Below are 22,477 nucleotides of genomic sequence, written 5' to 3'. Positions count from 1 at the left end.
AAGTTAAGCTTCCAAAAGTTGAACTAATGGAAATCTTGGGCGGTTCTTAGTTTGCCTAAGTAAAATATTGGTAGACTTTTCGTCTTAGTGGTACTCAGTTGATTGGAGTGTTGTTTCTTCATTGCTATAGCACACTTCAATCTTCTGTGGGCAACTCCACACTCCTTTGCTAGCCAGGCGTGTTTCATATGCGCATTTATGCTTCATAGAATTGTATATTGGTTTGTTTCCACAGCTAAGAATGTTATGTGATACAATAGATAGAGAGATTGATGCTAGATTGCTCTGTGATGTAGCTGACCCATGCAATACTTACATCAATACATTGCTATCTTGCATTTCCCTTAGCCCCCTCAGACCCATTCCTCACAGCAGAGCAGCGCTCTGTGATCAGTTATGCATACAAACATGTTCTCTACTGACAAATACAAGTAAACGCCTGACGTCTTGTTACCTTTCAAGCCATGCCCTGGCTCTACTCTGCCTCTCCCTGCAGTTTTGTTAAATAACTGCTATCGTGCTAGCCACTATACATCTCATATATCTGTCCTCTACCAATGCTTTCATTATTTAAAAAAATACTTGACTTATTATACCCCATCATCTTGAAATAATATTTGTTTTTTAAAGAAAAAATATTGCTTTTATTACAGGTTCCACTTCTTTCAACACTCCCCTCCATTTCCGTTCAAATAATCTGTTAAAATGCATGCCACTCTGCCATCCTCACTTATTTACCTCGAGGTCTGCATTCCCCTTCTCTTCTAAATACTGAAAACAAAACCTAGAGTTCTGCAAGCCTTCCTCTTTCCACCTACAACCTTGGTTATTTCCACCCCACCTGCCATGTGGCGGGGAGCAACTACCACGCTCAGTAAATATGCTATTACCGTGACGTACCTTCTGCTGATTGCAGTCTCATATCTTTTGCTTTCCAAAAGTCTCTAAGGAAGGCAGACAAAGGGCCTGATCACGATGTCGGTCGGATCGAAACTTACAGCCTGTCGGTTGTGATCCGACTGACATCTGCCCCTGCGTTCCGCCCTGCTGCATTATGATGCGGCAGTCCGTGGCAGCGTGTGGAGGGACCAACCACTGCTGTTCCAATGGGCTCAAAGAGCCTGTCAGCCCAGCGGTTGGAATGTAATCCCCTGCAATAAGGGTGGGGCCTGCTCAGGCACCGCCATAGGGATTATGATGTCCCTTTTGGTTTGCATTTCTATGGTAGTCCGACTGCCAGAGCAAGGCAGACCGAAACAGACTTTGGAAGCCCCTAGCAGGACCCCCATCCCTCAGCGACCTCCACTATGGGGTCTCGGGTGCACCTATGGTACCCCCCTAAACATCCCTGCACCATGTGGCAGGCACCGCATGGTTCCTACCACATGGTGCATGTATGTTTTAAATGTGTATATTTTCTATTAAGGCTGGTGCTGCAACCCCCAGCTCAAGCCTCAATAGAAAATGTACACTTTCCGACCGCCGTGAAGGAGGTCGCATCATAATAGTGGAAGCGGGACCGCAGACTCCTTGTCGGGCGGTCCTGTTTCTGCTACGATGTTGGTTGGACGGTCGTCCGACCGACATCGTGTGTTGGGCTCACAATTTCGACATGCGAGGGGGTTGGGTACAATAGGTGCTTTCTATAGTCCATAAAAAAAGCAGAAGAAACGGATTGCTCTCTAGAGTTTCATGATGAACAATTTACAATGCAATTCTAAGATTGTGGACTGCCCAGAACCCAATGCATACTTGCGATATAGGCGAATGAGTCTGTGCAATCCCGGGTGATGCACCTTCTGGCTTGAAAGGGTCAAAGTCCAGGTCGAGTAAACTTTCCTCTGCCTTTGCTTCAACCGCATCATTCTGTTCAAAGCAAAAAGAAAAAAAAAAGAGAAGTGAGAAGGTTATCTTTCAGTGTTACCCCTCTGTAAAGGTTAGGGCGCGTGCGTAGCAAACACATTAAAGTACAACTTGTAGGATGTGTAACCTCACATTCAATATGCAATACATGTGTTTGCAATATTCTACAGATCATGGCGTCAGCACGGATTGAATGAAAGTGTTTGGCCGTCTACACATACATTGTTCGTGATCCAGAGTGTGACGTCCCTGGTGCATCATTTACACATTTTCGACATATTTTATGTTCGTTGTTGCAGGAAAAAGAAGAACTATGTACAGAGCACTGTTTCTGATAGGATAGTAGCTCTTATTTGCTGGCTCCCCATCAATTATGGCAACTTTAAGGAGCACAGCATGTTGAACTGCTATAGACACAAACTGGGAATCATCACCTAGGAAATCAGTCTCTTCCAAGAGACATTTAATTCATGGCCAGGCTCCAATACAAGCAACACGTCCCTTCTTGGTGCCTTTTCAACTAAATGGCCTTTCCTTTTGCTTTCTACCGACCTTCGACTTTCATTCAAGCCTTACATCTATCCCACACCACCATCTATCTCCAGGAATGGACCAATGAGCTCATCTCGCATCTGCTCATCTAGCACCGCAAAGCGGCCTTGGTGACATGCTGATCCAAATCAATGAAAAACATGAATTAAATAACTAACTTAACAAACAATTAGAGGTCAACAGCAGCGGCGGCCGGCACAGGTAAGAGCAGTGAGGCGGTGGGTGGAGCCGGACGCGGCAGGGGGGGGGAGACGACAGATGACGGAATAGGTGCTATATATTTATTTAATTATACCTATTCCATCGTCTGTCGACTTTCACCGCGCAGTGGGGCGGTGGGTGGAACAGGGCGCAGCGAGGGGGGTGGGGAGCCGCTGGACAACGGAATAGGTGTTATTTATTTATTTAATTGTAGCTATTCCTTCGTCTGTCGACTTTCACCGCGCAGTGGGGCGGTGGGTGGAACAGGGCGCAGCGAGGGGGGTGGGGAGCCGCTGGACGACAGAATAGGTGTTATTTATTTATTTAATTGTAGCTATTTCTTCGTCTGTCGACTTTCACCGCGCAGTGGGGCGGTGGGTGGAACAGGGCGCAGCGAGGGGGGTGGGGAGCCGCTGGACGACAGAATAGGTGTTATTTATTTATTTAATTGTAGCTATTTTTTCGTCTGTCGACTTTTACCGCGCAGTGGGGCAGTGGGTGGAGCAGGGTGCAGCGGGGGAGGGGGGAGACGACAGACGACGGAATAGGTGTTATTTATTTATTTAATTATACCTATTCCATCGTCTGGAGACTTCCCGCTGGTCCCATCCCGCCCCATCGCTCCACTGCGTTTACCTGTGCCGGCTGCTGCTGCTCAATAGGCTTTAGGTACTAGTTCTAGGTATCGGAATCCAATATGGGAATGCTATTATATTTTGGAAATGCTAAATAATGATTTATAGTAGTCTGGCAGGTAACAAGTGATGAATATTACAGGGTCTCGAAGCAGGTCTTAGAAAAAATACACCTGAAAGATGTTAATGCCAAAATTCAGGTTCATCCATATTCAAAGCACTGGAAGATGTGGTGTTTGTGCTTTATTGTTGCACCTATGGTATTTTAGTCTACTAAGAGGAATATATTAATCTTTTATTTTGTGTACCAGCTGCAAGATTACAAAATCAAGCGTCTCCTCAAATAGGGGTGCCGCAAATAAAAGCTATTGCAAACTTTTAGAAATGCTTTTGAGTAGAAAGGATTAGTGGGAATTTTTTTTTGTAAAACCTACGTTTTTACAAAAGAATTATTATGCAAAAACATTTTTACATGAAAAATGTAAATGTCCTGCAAAACATCTCTATTATGGGAAATTCCACCTACAATTAATAACATTGATTGCCATCAACACATTTCACTGGCAATGTTATATTTCACACTCATGAATGCTTATTGCTAAAAGATAAGTGGGCCGATTCACAAAAGTAATCTGAGACAAAATCCTAATTTTAGGCATTTCGGTATTCACAAAGGACATTTAGGAGTATTAAAGTTAGGAATCCTAACTTTACTAGTCCTGAATGCCCTTTTTGAATACCGAAAGTCGTAAAGTTAGGATTGTGTCTCAGATTTCTCTTGTGAATCGGGCCCGTTGTTCCTCTGCCCTCCATTCTTTTATCTAATATTCTGCTTTTTAAAACTGAAAACCTTGATGTTGACCTTTGCTTGTGTCACAGCTTTTTCCTTGTAAATAACATGGCCTCACGACTATGCAATCTACCATTGCCTTCCATCACAAATTTGCCACCTGACTTTTTGCGACTGTTTTATAATTTTGCGAACTCATCTATGTACAAATAGTTGTGTTCACTAAATGCTGAATCGGAGGAGAGGTCACCCAACAATCTGCCTAATTAATATTCATGTGTCATGTCACAAATGAAGACTCCCTCCTATCCACTACAAAGACGGGGATGGTGGCTGGCAAGCAGGGGCATCGTGGACCTCCCACTTCAGCAGCTAAATCAGGGGTGGGGTTCTTTATGGGCGTCTTCTGTCTGCAACTTGGAAGACAAAAGCTCCACATTAACGCTGGAATACACTTACAAAGGAAGTGCAAGCAGGAGCAGGGGAAAAGGCAGCTGAGTAAATAGTACAGGTAAAGAAGGAAGGAATATTGGAAGGAAGGGTGGAAAGGAGGAATTATGGATGAATGAGTACATGGATGAATGAGTATGAGGTTGAATGAGTCGGTGAAAGGATTAGTGACTGATAGGTGGATAGACAGGTGAAAGGATGGCAAAGTTAAAAGATGGGTGGGTGGATGAGTTAGTGAATGGATAGCTGGATTGACAAGTGAAAGGATGGCAGAGTAAAGGGATGGGTTGACAAGTCAAAGGATAGCAAAGTAAATGGATGCATGGATGGATGAGAGTAAATGGATAGGTTGATGGACAGGCAAAAGGATGGCAGAGTAAATGGATGGATGGATGAGTGGGTGAAAAGATGAGTGAATGGAGGGCAGAGTTGATGGATGGATGGCACGTATGAAGGATGGTACAGTGAATGGATGGCTTGATGGCACAGTGGATGAATGGATGGCAGAGTTGATGGATGGATGGCAGAGTGGATAGATGGATAGCTGTAAGAGTGAATGGATGTATGTCAAAGTGAATAAATAGATGGTTGGATAGCTGAGTAGACGGATGGATGTGTAGCTGGATGGATGGCAGAGTGGATGGATGAAGGACGGGAGGACGAATGGATGGATGATTGGATGGCAGAGTGGATGCATGGATTTCAGAGTGAATGCATGGATGGCAGAGTATATTGAAGCATGGCAGTGGATGAATGGATGGTTGGAGCGCAGACTTGATGGACTGATGGATATATGGCAGAGTGGATGGATGGTAGAATGAATGGGAGAGTTGATGAATGGATGGATGGATGAAGGATAGATGAGTGGATGGCAGAGTGAATGGATTGGTGGCAGAATAGATAGAAAGATGGCGGAGGAGGGATGAATGGATGCCACAGTGGGTGGATTGATGAATGAATGGCTGAGTGGATGTATAGTAGACTTGATGGATGCCAGACTGGGTGGATGGCAGAAGTGGTTGAGTGAGTGGTGGCAGAGTGGATAGATCAATGAGTCAATAAACAGCAGAGTGGATGGAAAGATGGCAGATTGGATGATGGATGGCTGGATGGATGGTTTGATGGATGAATGGCAGAGTGGATGGATGGAATGTTGGCAGAGTGGATAGATGTATGAATGACAGATGGCATACAGAGTGAATTGATGGATGGAAAAGTGGATAATGGATCAATGGATGTCAGAGATGATGGATGAATGGGTCGATGGATGGATGGCAGAGTGTCTGGATGGATGGATCACAGAGTGGATGGATAGATAGCAGAGTGAATGGATGGCAGAGGAGCTAGATGAATGGCAGAGTGGATGATGGGTGGATGGATGGCAGAGTGAATGGATGGATAGATGGCACATTGGGTAGATGGATAAAGAGATGAAGGATTGCTTGGGAAAAGAATGGGTGACATAATGCAAAGGTGAAATAGTGCATATCAGTAATTGATGTAAGGGTGGAAGAATGAATGAATGGATAGATGCATTGATAGAAGAGACAAGGAAGCTCTTCTAGGGAGCATTCACTACACTTGCTTCGCTTGCTTGAATGGTGGCATGAGAGCTTTAGTTCAAAGTGGAGGCTATTCAAATTTTTGGGATACTCCCTTGCAAGGGACAGCAGCACACCATGCATGTCTTTCCATTTAAAAACTGAAGACTTTTTTTTTTAAACAGTCTGACTTCATTAAAGGAAACAGAGGTGCTTTTAAAAAAAAAATAATAATAATAATAATTCAGTTTTGATGAAGTTCAGTGAGAGTTGGCAGTGGTCCCTGGGCCTCTTCCCACAACCCGAGCAGCTTCCACATTAGTTCACAAAGGCAAGGTCTCCAAAGGGACCCCAATTACCTTTGCGAATGAGTTGTCACCTTAACTTCGGAGTTGGCAGCTGATTAATGGATTGCAACTAGAATTACCATTGAAACAGAGAACACCCTTTCAGACTTCGGAAGGGATGCCGAAAACACACTCCTTCCTAATTGCAAATTGGTGTCCATTTCAAAACTCATTTAACAATTCAGAAATGTTTTCATTGGGTTAGTACATTTCAAAAATGCCTTAAGCAGCTGCAAAGCCTCTGATTTAGCGAATTTGTTGGTTTTCAAAAAACATTAGTACATTTGGCCCATAACCTTCTTCCTATCATCAACATCTTCAGAGGTTGTACCACTCCTCTGCTTGAACTGGTAATACTGTGCAATATTATATGCCGGTGGCATCATTTGTTTTATCTCCCATATTTCCAGTGCTTAATTTGAGTTAATGATTGTAAGTGGGTCCCAATAGCACTTATATTTTGGGAACAGGACTTTTTCGGCCTCATCTGACTTAGAAACAGAATGATAGAGAAAAAGGGAAAACTGCAGACAGAGAAAGACAGAAAAACAGTGGCAATAGGAGAAAGCAGGAATGAAAAAGAGTTTGCAAGAGCGAGATAATAGGGCAGAAAGTGTGCAATGGTGAAAGATAGAGACATGAGTTGGAATCAAGACTAGAAAGCCTTGGTATTCAGCAATCTTGGCTTTCAGCAGTTCCGAAGGCAAGCATTTGAGAAAAAATTTGGCCACCGGCACTTATCCTTTTACAAATGAAGCAATTTGACTCCCAAATTTTTAATACCTTCTTCATGCTCCTTCCAGCAAAGCATTAGTGTGCTTAGAAGCTTAAAAAGCCTTCTAGGGCCTCATGGGGATGTGCACCAAGTTTTGAATGCATCCCCCCCCCCCAAATAATGTATTATTACTATATGTGCTCCTTCTTGGATATATAAGGGATTGAGTGCCCTCAGATGTACATTATAAGGAAATTGCTTACAATTGAGGAGTTCCATAAAGATATCGAGGACCGAGGCCGAAGGACGAGTTCCTTTATCAGCTTATGGAACTCCGAGGTGACTTGCAAAATCCTTATCATGTACAGCAGGGGATACTTTATCTCATATAATACACAGTCATGATGCAGCATGATTTATAAAAATAATAAAACACAACACATTCACAAATTAAAGACACCAACAGCTGAAAGTACACTTTGCACATGTTAGACACGGTGACACATGAAAATGAGACAAGTGTAGTAGAACTGCAAAGCGTGATTTAAAATAAGAGGAAGAAAACATGCATATAAAACAATGCTAATACATATCACTGAGTTGCACTTATAGGATTTGTTGTGAAAATGTTATTTATTATTGCTGCAATTAAAATGGCCTAGGGTTTCTAATGCTTTCTGTTAAGAATGCACCATTTAGAAAAGTTGGCTCAAAAACATGTAATATGTTATGATCTTGAATTTTTGCATAGTAATACTAGAACTTCTATAGTTTATGAAAAATGCAAAACGAATTTTGAGATGTGAAAAATTATACACTTAAATGGATGTTGAGAAAATTTGTGGTAATAGGAAATTTCTAACCTTAATTGTTTTCGTGTAATAATGATTTGTGAAAGTTTAATATATTCTTTATGTTGAATTGACTTAATTTCATCATAGTAGATGTTGGTTTTGAGCTCCTTTCATTTAAACGTGAAATGCTAACTTAAAGGCCTTTTCAAAATGGTTTTTTTCTAGTGCTGACCTTGCCCCTGACTTTCCCCTGACTTAGTTTGTTTGCCAGTTACCTAGCTACATAAGGGACACCAAAGACTTTCTGTGCAGAATAGAGAACCTCATCTGGAACCCCAACTATTTGTTTGTGGTTCTGGATGTCCACTCCCTGTATACCATTATAGATCACCAACAGGGAATAGAAGCGTGTAAACATTTTCTGTCCAATCGAGCCCTAAGATATCGGGAACATACGAAAATGATTATCGAAATGATACTTTTCTGTCTCCAAAATAATATTTTTTCTTTCAATGGCGCCCTCTACAGGCAGATTAAGGGTACTGCGATGGGGTTGTGCTTTGCTCCAAGTTTCGCTAATCTCTTCATGGGTTATTGGGAACAAGAGATACTTGCAAGCACGATCCTTTCAGGAGATCTTACAAAAATCATCATGTGGCTGCGCTACATTGATGACTTGTTTATCGTGTGGAACGGCACCAGGGAAGAAGCAGAATGCTTCATTAGTAAACTGAACAGCAACAGATACAATATCCTCCTAACAGGAAACATCAGTGACACTGAGACAGAATACCTTGATGTAAAACTCAAGATAGTGAACAACACTGTATGTACTACACTGTTTCGCAAAGCGACTTCGGGCAACAGCGTCTTACATGCCCTCAGCAGCCACCCTGAATCATTGAAATGGAGTATTCCGTATGGTGAGCTGCTGAGGGCCAAAAGAAACTGTAACACCAACCTGACATTCAAGGAAGAGAGCATTAACATTGTAGAAAGATTTCTGAAACGGGGCTATCCACAGTGGGTTCTTACTAAAGCACTCAAACGAGTTGCAGGAGTAGAAAGAAGTGACACTCTCTGTGATAAACCGGATGATGACTCGTCCAATAACACGGATGTCACACGCATGATACTCACCTACAACTCTGATTCTCAGAGAGTGAAGAAAATCATCACTAAGAACTGGGACATCCTAAAACCTGATGGTACCCTAGGGAATTCCATACCTAATAGACCCAATATCACGTACAGACGTAATAAGAACATACGTGACCTAGTGGTAAGAAATGACGTGACTGTATATCCCCCTAACACTCAACATGGGCTAGTTGGCTTCTATCCTTGTGGCCACTGCAAGGCTTGCAAAAATAGTAAATACAAAGATATGGTTGCCTACAATGGGGTGACGAAAAAACATACACAATTTCTTACATGTGGTACGAATTTTGTCATTTATGTAATTGAGTGTACGTGTGGACTGTGGTACATAGGCAGCACCACCTGTGCTGCCAAAAAACGTATCTTGGAACATCTAAGAGCTATAACCAATCATGATCCGAAGTACCCTGTTGCTAGACATTTTTAACAGCATCATTTTTCTAACACAGCAGACTGTAGCTATATGATTTTGGAACACATCCCGATAAAACCGAGAGGGGGGGACAGAGTTCTTGCTCTTAGAAAAAAGGAATCACGGTACATAATTGATTTCCAAAGTAAAATCCCTGGTGGTCTGAATATGGACGAAGAACTGGCAATACACCTGAAAGAAGGATCGTATTAATTATTCGCTTTGCTTGTTATCCCTTAGAGGTTTTCTACAATACTGTACTTATTGAATTTATAGACCATGTACATTCATTTTTAACTGTTATCTCATTTTTTCTTTATGATACTTTTCTAATCTTTATCTTTTCTTCTCTCTCTACAGGAGGAAAGGAAGGGGCCCATTCACGAACATTCACTTGCACGGGCGCACCTAACCGTTGCACTCCTTTTCAGAGATCACGTATGTCACGATTATTTTCACTGTTTTGAACATCCTTGATTCTGGTCCCAAGCACTTGCTCTCAGTAGGGTAACACCTACTAGTTGGTACACTGTCTTAGAAATTAGGACACTTGCCACTGATTCATTTATTTACTTAAGGAGTTATTGCATCTATTATTTGCCATGTATATAACCGATACGTTGTTTATAGTGATGTATTTATTACCCTTTCTCTCAGTCATCAATATTGAAAATAATACTTCCACTGCTGAAATACAGTCTTGTATGCTGGGGCACTTGCCATTGATAACGTGAGGAATCATTGTATCCGTTTACAAACGATGCTACACACACATTAGTGGTTTATATGTAACCCTCTCTCCCAGTTGTTGACAGTCACAGTGTGAATAATAATATTTTACAGATATTTTCTGTTCACTTGAGAGTTAATAGTGTATATACTTTGTTTATCACGTACTACTCCTTGATTTGCATTTTCTGAGTATTCCTCAATAACACAATCGTACCACTCTAAGATTGCTACCATTCTATATATATATTTATTTATATGACTTGAGCGGTTAGACAACAAACTACCCTTCTGCATAAATGCATACATGGTGGTGGGACTCCGTAACTCTGTGATACTGACTCTAATAATAACCATTCAGTAGAGCTTGCCAAAATATTTGGTGTTTTTGTACGCGCTGTGGTATTCTTAACTGAAATTCTCAAAATACTGCTTTTTGCAATTAATTTTTAATCTTAAATACAATAACCAAAATAATCAAATATCTGTATGAGCCTATTATTGAGTTCTATTAATTCTTCCAAATTGTGCTGGTTACTAATAATTTAAATGTGTTGTAGGGAGAATCAGATATCTCTGACAGAACATCAGGTGTTATTTCTTTTGTTTTTTGTTGCTGTTGCAGAGCTTTTGGCCTGCATACTCCTACTTTGACTCAACTTCTTTAGGAGGTTGGGTCTTTCTGTTGCTATTCTTTATTTTAAAAGCATGGTTTCAAGAGTGGTGTACCTAATTTTATCTCCAATGTATGACTTAGCTATGAATTAATGGTCCTTAATCAACAGCTAACGTAGTATTGGTTTCCCCAATTTCCACCCCCCCTAATGGTGGAGAAAGATTTGTCAGAGGATCATAGCCTATGTGGTAAATAGAAATGCTGTAGACTTTCTAATCATAAGGGGCCCCATTTGGTTAGAGTACTAAAAGAGAGATTAAGCATAAAATAACACTTTTACCATGCTTATGCTGCAACAGTCACAGCATCACCTTTCCCACAAACCACTTAAATCCTTGGTGCATAGTTCTTTTATATAGGAAGAGAGAGCATGTTTGCAAGCATGAAGAATAAAAGCAGAACATGTAGTGCACATTTAAGCACATCAACACATTTTCAGATATTTATTGTAAAAACATATTAGAATCAGTTCAATATAAGTCAGATTTTCTTTTTTAAAAACCCGCAGTAGATCAGAATGTGTAGAGGTGTGCAGAAATATTCTCTATGATTATCTAGGGAATGACAAAAATAAACATTATTTCTGCTTGTCACTGTAACCTAGAATTTCACAGCATACACAGGGAAAGCAAGGTCTCATTTTTGTTGCTTTAAATAGCTGCTCTCTTACCTGACCTGCCCTTCGCCTCGGCTGAAGGCAGCAGGCAGTGCAATGTCAGAACTCAACTGTAATATTTTAATAATGACTGATGTGTAGGTGTTCTTTAAAGGTTGTATGAGGGGATGCTCTGTTTTTTTTATCATACATCCTCATTTCCTATTACACAGCTATCACCATATTTTGTGGCTTATTTGTTGGCAAACGCACGATGTTAAAAGAAAAAATGCAACATTACTAATTTAAGGGCACATGTTGGTTTTCTAAGAAAAGCATAATTGTGACTCGGAAACTAAGTTGAGAGATATAATTCATCCAGACAATATGATCTTGAAAAAAGCTGAAATAACAATTTGCTAGTATATCATCTGTCAGCATGGATTTAATGTGATTTCCTGGAGCGCTGAACGTCATAGTGTGTACATTCTGATTAACTACCCACTGTTATTAACCAGGGAGTAATCAGAAATGGAGAGACTTGTGAAACGTTGGGTGTTTCTGTTTTTAGACCCAGGAAGGAAATCAAAGTGTTATTACCAAGAACACAAATCAGTTAGTGGCATTATCCTCTGTAGTAACCACTTTTCCAAGAACAGAAAGATTGCAGAATGCCTTATTTATGCAACAAATGAGAACCAGGTAAGTACAGCTGCTAACAGTGGCGAGCAGATGCGTGCAGCAGACCGGACCCACAATACGAAGGGAAGGCGGAAGTAATGGATGAAGGCAGAAAAAAAGAAATGTTCCAAAGTGTGGGGTGAGGATGGAGGGAGAGAGAGAGGGAGAGGAAAAAAGGAAGAGTTGTGAAAAGTGAAGAAGGAAAGAAAGATGAGGAAGGAAGGAATATAGGGAGAGCCAAGAAAGGAGGAACAATGGGTTGGCATAAAAAAAGTGGACGAAAAATGAGGAAAGGGATGAATTGATCAAAGAGTGGGAAAACAGAGGAAAAAGGAAGCAATGAAGAGAAGAACGAACAATGCAAACACAAGGAGATGATGGACGGAGCACTGAAACATTTCAGACACTCACCCCCAGTCACAGATCTGGGTTGAATCCATCCCTGTTCTTTAGCTCACTTTACCACCCCAGTTCAGAACCAGCTGCAAATCAGTTTTGACCCTGTGCCTCATGGGAACTGTCCAGACCGAACTACCAAGGCAGGACTTGAAACAAGCATCCTGGGACCGGTTTGGGGTAACGCCCCTCATCAGCCAGGCTAGCTTGAGTCCAGTGGCAAAGTGAGCAAGGGACCCATGTCTGGGAATAGCCAGCCAACTTAGGATGAACTAAGCAAACAAAAGGAGATGATGGACATACCGCTGAAGCTTTTCAGACACTCATCCCCAGTCACAGATCTGGTTTGAATCCATCATCGTTCTTTAGCTCACTTCACCACCCAAGTTCTGATCCAGCTATATGCAAATCAGTCCTGACCCTGTGCCTCATGGGAACAGTCCAGCCCCAACTGCCAAGCCAGGTCTTCCCTGGACTGGAAACAAGCATCTTGGGACCGGCTTCAAGGTGACACCCCTCATTAGCCAGGCTAGCTTGAATTCAGTGGCAAAGTGAGCAAGGAACCCACGTCTGGGTTTACCCTTCCAACTTAGGGCGAACAAAGCAAACACAAGGAGATAATGGACAGAGCGCTGAAACTTTCCAGACACTCACCCCCACTCACAGAGATGGGTTGAATCCTTCATGGTTCTTTAGCTCACTTCACCACCCCAGTTCGGTCCCTGCTTTATGCAATTCAGTCTTGACCCTGTGCCTGATGAGAACAGTCCAGCCAGAAATGCCAAGCCAGGTCTTTCCTAGATGGGAAGGAAACAAGCATCCTGGGTCCGATTTTGGGGTACCAACATCAGCCAGGCTAGCTTGAATCCAGTGCCAAAGTGAGCAAGGGACCCACGCCTGGGATACCCTGCCACCTTAGGGTAAACAAAGCAAACACAAGGAGATGATAGACAGAGAGCTGAAACTTTTCAGACTCTCACCCCCAGTCACAGATCTGGGTTAAATCGATCATCGTTCTTTAGCTCACTTCGCCACCCCAGTTCAGACCAAGCTATATGCAATTGAGTCTTGACCCTGTGCCTCAAGGGAACAGTCCAGCCCATCCCAGATTGCCTAAAAGTTGGTGAAGTCACCCTCATCTTAAAATACCTACAGAAAACCCCTCTGACCCCAATAACCTCCGATAAATAACCAACATTCCCATGCTAGCCAAGGTTTTGGAAAAATGTGTTCAACAACAATTAAACCAACACTACACAGATTTCAAGCTACTGGACGACTGCCAATCGGGATTCAGACCCGGGCACAGCACTGAAACAGCAATTCTACATATTGTAGATGCTCGACCCTAATGAAACTTGTCTGTAAGTGCTGCTAAACTTCTCATCCACCTGCGATACTGTTAACCATGGCAAAATACTGGAGAGGATAGAAAACAGGTTGGGTCTATAGGGCACAGTCCTTCAATGGTTCAAATACTTCTTAGAAAACAGGACGAAAAGGTTTATGGTGAATTATTTTTGTGATGCAATTCCAGCAAACAATGTTTGTTAATATGCCCCTCATTGTCAGTGTTTTATCGGATACGATAACTATCCTATCCATAGTCAGGGCACCCATAATCAGAGCCTTAGCATTAATTTCTGCATTTCTTATGCAGATGTAAAAGGAACATGAAACCGTGGCTGCTTGCGACAGATTTCTCATTTAGTAGAATGACAGCAGTTAAGATCAATATTTCCCTGTAATTTTCCTCTTATTTCGCAGGCTGCAAATTATTACATTTAACACAATTTTATGCCATAAATACAATCAATTGGCAGACTTCAACAGCTACTCTTCTCTAGACAGCCACAAATAACCGCTCCAGATTCGTTAAGGCCAATGGGCTGTCATTATCTGTGCTATGAACCCTAACTATCTTGGAATTCTAATCAACGCATACTTGTCCATGGTCCAACTACAAGATGCTGACCCAAATAGCTTCCTAGCACCATAAAACTTACAAAAATGGCAGGAGTCTGAACAGAAACTCAAATCATAGAAATCAGTTAACACCATTTTGAATGCATTCATACGCTGTAGCGAAGTTCAAAGGGAACTGATTCCACAGCCTTGGAGCTGGAGCACAGCATTACCTACTCCCATGAGTTTTACATTTTGTGGAAACACCAGAAACAAATCACAATGACAAGAATAAGTCAACATGCACAGTCTGTCAGCTAGCTAATCAAGGACTCTCCTATTATGGTGTTTGAATATTAAACTATTACTTTTGATCTTCATTTTGACTCACTCCGAGGGACTTTGGACATCATGTGCTATGCTTGTGTGTGGTTGGAAGAGAATACTGTAAAACAAGACTCAGTTACCTACAAATATCTGTTTGTCTGTTCAAGTGCCTGGAATGCAAAAGCATAATTAGGTAAAGGACCACTTACCACAACCATTCTATCCTTTTCTAAAGTTGCGCTTATCTCCAACTACAAAATTGTGAGGCACAGTTCTGAGCAACCACATCCACAGCCGCACAAATAGCACAATCCATGAACAAACATACATTTATGGGTGGAGATCTACACCTCCGCAAGCATACTTTTATGGGATTTTTTTTCTATTTACAAATATTCCAAGTAGTATGTGTCGAAAGATAGTTTACCTGGAAAGTTGTTCCAGGTGCAGCTTTCTACAAGCAATTGGTGGGAATGTCATGTGACTTTTTTCAAAGAATCGTATTCCACCAGGGTACAGACTCCTGTTCAAATGCACATTTTTTTCTTTGCTGGAAAACCATTTTTCTCTGTTGAGCAATCCCTTTCCCTAGGGCAAGGCCGAATTTGGAGATGACCCATTCCACTTAATATCGAGGACAGGGAGTTAATCCAGCCCTTACCTGGAGCAAATCTCCAACCATTTCCTGAGTGGAAAGAGATTGGAGAGACCTTTGAGAATGTCCAAACACATGAGTTGGTGGGCATTCCCAAACTTCCACAGCAAACCAAACCTTAGAATATCCACTATCCACCTCTCAACTTTGCTTTAATATTGCAGATTTCTCTGCAGTAGTGATTTCATTCACGCCCACTAAGAATTGCTTTGTGGATTCCTGGTGGGCATATGAAAAGTTACATTTTGATGAATACTTATGTTTACAACCATATTTACCTCAGTGAATAAAGCCCACAAATGCCATGTATTTGTGTAGAATGTACCAGTGCTTAATTTACAAACCAGAGTTTTTCTTAGGAACCTGGCACAGACACTGCCAAATACCAAGGATGCTTCATTTGGATTCTACCTCATGCCTTGATTGTCCTCTGTTCTACTACTCCTGTCTGTATTCCACAATCTCAGAGGATCCTTTTCCCTAATGATTTCTCCATTTGTTATTGTTTCCCTTTATTTCCATTTTCCCGTCTTTTCCCCTTTCTCTTTATTTCTCTGGGACAACGACTGATGATGAGAAATAAATCCCAGTTACCAAATGTATGCAGGTGCCCATCACCTACGGGCACCTGCACATATTAATCAGTGAGACAGTCTCCTGGATGTGATAGCTTTCCGCAGAAGTGTTGCTCCCGTCTTTGTCATTGGCCAGTAGTATTGGGCAGAAGTGATATTGGAAAAGTGTGCAGCCGATGGAAAAAAGGGAAGTTAGGAAAAGCAAGGGTCAAAGAGGAACTTTGGGGACTAGAGAAACAGGATAGTAGCAGAAAATGTGCATGTAGGATCTCCCACATGTGAAATGTTTCCAGATTTTTGCTACTAAACAGGTAAACGTTGCAAGACTGAAATGGGAAATTTAGAGTTGAGCAAAGTTAATGTGTCGTATAGGTGTATCCTATGGTTTGAGTGGTCTGTGTGTATTCTCCATGGTGACCAAGGAAATAGAAAGTGAGGGAATGCAAAGTCTGGGTAGGTTAAATATCTCAAACACGTCTAATATTAAACGTTTAGTGGTGGCTGACCTGTGACGGTGTTGTGACGTTAATCTCTGGTAGGAAGTTGTCTTCGAAGAAGCTGATGATATTCTCATGTTGCAATTCCTTTGATGGTGTAAGTTTAGGAAGCGGTGGAACAGGCGGTCCTTTCCTCAGCTGAAAGAAGAAAAGAAGGCAGTTGGCAGGTATATTTTAGGACTTTATAACAGAAATGGTCCCACAACAGCCTTTGCTTACTGCATTACACAGGGGAGAAAAGAAGTGTGGTTTATTCACTTGAGAAAGCACAGAGTGCCAGTATGGCAGAACTGCTTGCATATGCAGAATAAACACATAGGGGCTCATTCACAAATAGCTATTTTGGAGTACGTAAAGTAGTGCAACTTTATTTTCACCAAAATGCAAGTTACAAGTCACCAGCAGGAGGTCTGTATCTCAGACTCTCTTATATTTGTAAGGATACATAAGAAGTATTTAGTAGCAAACGTTGAGGTGACAAGGGGTAATAGTTGGAAAATGGGGACATATGGATATAAAATGGGAGGAGGTTATGGGTAATTAAAGGTGGGGAGTAAGCCAGTTGCAATTTACAAAACACACATTTAAATCCACTACATAGTAGTTCTGACTAAACATGCTCAAATATACAGATCAGCCTTGGAGCGAGTCAAACACCACTCATGGTCAACAACTGGTACTTCAACACATAGCAAAACATGTAAAATGAATTAAGGAATATTTTACATTAGCTTTATTTAAGTTATATTTATGACTGCATTTAAATATATATTTTTAATCAAAGATGTCAAATGTTAATTTTAATGGACATATTCATATTTTATTATTATTATTATTATTGGGACATTTGTAGAGCGCTGCGTTACGCACACCGGCGTGTCCACGCGCTAAAAGAAGGAGAGGCAGCGAGCAGGGAGCACAGAAGCAAAGCGGACACTTATTTAGAGTAGAGGAATGTTTTCAGTTTTGCTCGGAACCTAGCTTCCTCCGGTTCCAAGCGCAGGTCCACTGGTAGTTTATTCCAGTTACTTGCCGCTAGGCATCTGAAGGACCTTCCTCCCATGCGTGCTTTCTTAACTCTGGGGATCCTCAGTAGACCACCCCCAGCGGATCTAAGCGCTCGTGTTGGATGATACACTTCGATCAGTTTGTTCAAAGGGTCGGGCGCCCTGCCATTCAAAATTCGATGACAAGTGCAGAGGGCTTTATATTCCATTTTAATAAAATATATTGTAAAATATATTTTTAAAAAATCACAAATCAGTAAACACATAGCTTGCAACTATGTTGTGACCTATTCAACATAATGATTCGCCAAGGATGGGAGAGAGAAAATTAACATTTAGTTTAATTAAATAATAAATAAAAAAATAAATAAATTATTTTGATAACAAATACAAATGTTAAGTTTAATTGCAATTATATGTTAGGTTTTATTGCAGGTTCCTTGTTACTGGTAATCCCAGGTGAATAGGAGTTTGGGTAATGTGTTTTAATATTTTTAAATAAACATTTTTTAATCTAAAACTATTGTTCTTACATTTCCATATTTTTTCTATATGGAGTTGTCCTCCCTGGTTATAAAGATCTCAACCCCTGTGGTGGAGACCTCCCAAAAAAGGTTACAAGTATATAATTGTGACTTTTTGGGCATTAATTGTGTTTGTGGTATCTCCACTGCTTCATTTGAGAGGGTGGAACTTTTAAGTGTACATCTAAATGTAAATCTACAGAAGGAAATGTTAAATTCCAAATATAAAGAGATTTAAACCTAGGTGTAGGTGTAGATCTACACTTGAGGAGATCTACATACATAAACTTAGCTTTGTCAATAAGGACCAAAAGGTCCCCCATAATCATTCATTGCAATAATATCATAAGCTTTCATTTTGACATGTAGAGAATGGCATTTTTACTGTTGCCAAACCCCAGTAAAAAGTACCCACCGAACATATTAGTACTGTTAGATCTGGGGGTCTCTAGTTGGCAATGGTATTCACCTTTGTCCAAATAGGGTCCCTTATTTCTAAGTCAGGATAAGGGGATTACACTCCTTAATAACCCCTGCTCACCCCCTTGGTAGCTTGGCACGAGCGGACAGGCTTATCTCAGAGGATGTGTGTTAAGCATTTGTGAATATACACAGTAATACAGTGATAACACTACAGATGGACACAACACAGGTTTTATAAGAATAAGTATTCTTTATATAGACTTAAACACAAGACCACAAACGACAAAAATCCACAATACTACACTTAAGATTAACTAAAAGATGATTAAAGTCTCTTAGTTCAAGTTGATGGTAGATGCGACAAAGTTCTCAACAAAGTACCTGGATGCGTAACGCAACGTAGACAAAAAGACTCGCAGAAGGGGAGATGCGTCGGTTCCGTGACCCGTGGGAACGGTTACGTCCTTCCTCAATACTTGCGCAGAGTAGGGGACTCGTCGTGAGCCTTACCGGTTCGGAGGTGATGCGTAGATTCTCGGCCTCCGGGCCTTTTGCGGTGCGCAATATGGCGCCTTGATGCGATGCGATGATCCAATTGCGATGCGAGAAGATGGCGCCCTTGATGCGGCGATGTGATGACGCCCTGGCAGCCTTGCGGCAACTCTGTACTTTGGAGCCGCGACAGGCCCAGCAACGCGCTTCTCCGGCGATGCGATGGCGACCCTCTCGATAGCGTCACGCTTCTCCGGCGTTGCAGCAGCAGGCAGCTTCGATGAACACACGCTTCCAGGGAGATGCGACAAAGGTTCGCTTCTCCGGCGTTGCGATGATTTCAGCTGCGGCGGTGACATGCTTCTTCTCGACGCGTCGCGCTTCCAGCTCCCAGCGGCACGCAAGTGACTGGAGTCAGAATTCCCAGCAAGGAAATTCAGGAGGGAGCTGGAGGTGAAGTCTTTTGGCACTGAGACTTCAGCAGGAGGCAAGCACAGTTCAAGCCCTTGGAGAATATTCTGTAGATGAAAGTCCTTACAAAGTTCCTTCTCCTTTCCCTTGGCAATGAAGCAACCATTGCAGGCCAACCCAGCAAACAGCACACTGGCAGAGGGGCAGTCCAACTCCTGCACCTTCCTTGGTTCTTCTCCTTGGCAAAAAGGTTTCTTGTTCCAGAAGTGATCTAAAGTCCGTGGGACTGGGTTCCAATATTTATACCCCAAATTCCTTTTGTTCTCTGAAGGCAGAGAGGCCTCTGCCTAGCTCAAACCAGTTCCTGAGCTCTTTGTTAACATGACTCTCTTCTTCCTTTCACTGTGCAGGGCAGAGACATCAGCCGCCCTACAGGAGGTGGAGCCAGCACAGGGGAGGGAAGATACAGCTCTGGAGCACTCTGTTGACAGGATTCCTCTTCTCCTTTCACTGTGCAGGGCAGAGACGTCAGACAAGCCACAGGGGGTGGAGCCAGCATTGTAGAGGGAAGGCCCAGCCCTATTCAGGTCCCACACATCAGAGCATGTCCTACCTTAAACTTACAATGCACCCTGCCCATGGGCCTACAATAGGGGTGTCTAATATGAAGCAAAGGGAAGGTTTAGGGACTGGAAAGTGGGTGCACTTGGCCAAGTCGACATGGCAGTGCTAGATGGCACACAGGCCTTGCAATGGCAGGCCTGAGACATACTTTACAAGCTGCTTCTGTGGGTGGCACAACCAGTGCTGCAAGCCCACCAGCAGTATTTGATCTACAAGCCCTGGGCACACATGGTGCACTGTACTAGGGGCTGACAGTAAATCAAATAACCCAATTGTGGAATAACCAATCAGTACATCAATTTAACATAGGGAGCACTTGCACTGTGGCACTGATTAGCAGTGGCACAGTGCCCAAAGCATAAACTCAGCAAAAACATATCAAAACAGAGGAGGCAATCAGTCAAAGAATGGAAGGGAGACTCACGCCAATGATGTCAGGTCTAACAAGTACACTTTCATATATCTAGGACCATATTATAAATATAGTGCACTGCCCTACTCTGCGCCATGGTGCACTTTTAAATATGTGTGCCGAGCGATGACCAGGAGAATCTGTGACATCAAAGCAAAGGTGCTGTTCCAAGTGCAAGCATGAGCCCAGGCCTACACTGGGAACAGTGTATTAGTGAAAGGTGGACTGACTGTTCAAAGCCACTTGTCTGTCTTTCACTGAGGCAGAAGAACCAGTGACACAATTTAAAAGGGGGGAAGGAATCCGCTTGCAGGCAAGAAGATTTTACAAGAAGGATTTTCATCACAATCAAGCCCTCTGTTTCTACACCCACACATTTTTAGGGCAGGGTGACCAGGCCACTGATGGAATTCAAGTATTACAGGTATGTTCCTAAAATATTCAAGATATACCCAAGACTGCAAAGCATTCAAGTTCACAGATGATCAGTGTTGGTTTCTTCACTTGTGCAGGAATCACTTATCACTTGCGCCGTCCAAAGTGACAGGGCATTTTGAAGCTCTCTACCTAGTTGTCTTAGACAGCTGGATGTAAAACTAAGGGGGACCTGAAGGAAATCCAGCCAGGATGCTCCATCCCATCCAGGCGCTGCAGAGCAGAGCTGTGATTAGTTAAGCAAGCCGCCTTGTCTCGTTCTGCAGAAGTGTCTTTTTTTCTTTTTTTTTGTTATGTGTATTTTGTGTGTAGTGTATGTTCCAACAGTAGTTTTCCTGCCTCAACACTTCCGATAGCTGGCAGTCGCCACTGCAGATGATTCATCTGATTTCAGTAAAATAATCCTGATGCATAGGTTTGGATGCAGTGAAAGAGAATGAAGTCTGACACACTGAGAATGGGGTAGAGGCAAAACTCCACTACTCTGACCTCCCCCATCACATAATGATAACACACACGGAGGAGTAGGGAAATGTAATTTAAGGGTGGCAAAGTGATCCAAGGGTTGCACGTGCCCTGTGAGAAAATACTGCCCTTACTCACAAAATTGTGACATGCTTCATCATTGGGCTTGCTTCAGTACACTCCTGCACAGATCAATGCCTGGGGTGGAGCAAAGAGATGGGAAGACAATGCAAACATAAAAATATATATATTTATTGGGATCACCGAAAGAAAAGTGCAGTGAAGGTTTAAACTAGCTAGGCGGTGCCCGCTCTCGACAATGTATTCCCGGGCCCACCATCTCGGTCTAAAAACATGAAGGATGGTGGTGATAGGAGAAGATAAAGAGTTCCTTCACCACTCCTTACTGCCAAAGTCTCGACATCTTTCTGACGCCTGATGAGTCCCCACAGTGTTGGGTCACACAAGCATTCCTCGGGACCCTACGGATCCCAAAAATGTGTTACCCTCTGTAACTGGGTTAGGTATCCTTGGAATCTGTTACTTCCAAGCAAAGGGGCACCTATATAACTCACACTTGATAATCTGAGGGGGAAGACACAAAATAAAATTGGAATAAAATTACTCGTACATGGGTTCCTATCGAGTTCTGGTGGTCCGACACTCTAAATCCCTTTTCATCAACTTGCATCTCACAAAGCAGATTCGCACCACCAATGTGCTCACTATAACCAAACCAGTATAGAATGTTACCATAATGCCAATTTCAGGGCCCACCATTCAATAATGGGATATTTTACCTAATCTCATTCGTAGAGGATCATACTTGCCTAGACGGAAGTCCAATGCACATCTGTTGCGCTCACTGATACTGCACAATAAAAATAAACTCACTGAGTTCCATATACTACAATGCTAAAACTGGCGAGAATTTGGGAGAGACCCCCTATAGTCACACTCAACATAGACAAATGGGATTAGACAGTAGCATGGTATATCATATGAACATGCAAGGATTAGTAATTCATTTAAACAATGTCCTGATGTGTAAAGAATACATAAATAAAAGAGGCCCTCTAGGTTGTAAAAGCCTCCAAGTGTTGCCCTGATTCGTATGTTGAGGCTGCCAGTGAACACCCATCTTTTCGATACAAATGCACTGTGAAATACCTGGTAACAATAAAAGT

The 22,477-nt window shown here is 42.2% G+C and overlaps 1 protein-coding gene across 4 annotated transcripts in view; it reads right to left on the bottom strand.

The window, feature by feature from the left end:
• AMPH (amphiphysin) overlaps positions 1-22,477 on the bottom strand; it is a 959,953-nt gene that overhangs the window by 205,474 nt on the left and 732,002 nt on the right. For all 4 annotated transcript variants that reach the window (XM_078688208.1, XM_078688209.1, XM_078688210.1 and 1 more), the window contains exons 11-12: positions 16,507-16,635; positions 1,753-1,866 (exon numbers count right to left, since the gene is read on the bottom strand). In XM_078688208.1, coding sequence (XP_078544334.1) covers positions 1,753-1,866; positions 16,507-16,635 — 243 coding nt within the window. The remainder of the gene's footprint in view (positions 1-1,752; positions 1,867-16,506; positions 16,636-22,477) is intronic.

This window comes from Lissotriton helveticus, chromosome 4_1, assembly GCF_964261635.1.
Source record: "Lissotriton helveticus chromosome 4_1, aLisHel1.1, whole genome shotgun sequence".
Classification (NCBI taxonomy): Eukaryota; Metazoa; Chordata; class Amphibia; order Caudata; family Salamandridae; genus Lissotriton; species Lissotriton helveticus.
The sequence above is the reverse complement of the archived record's forward strand: the minus strand, read 5'-3'. Positions and strand labels throughout refer to the sequence as shown.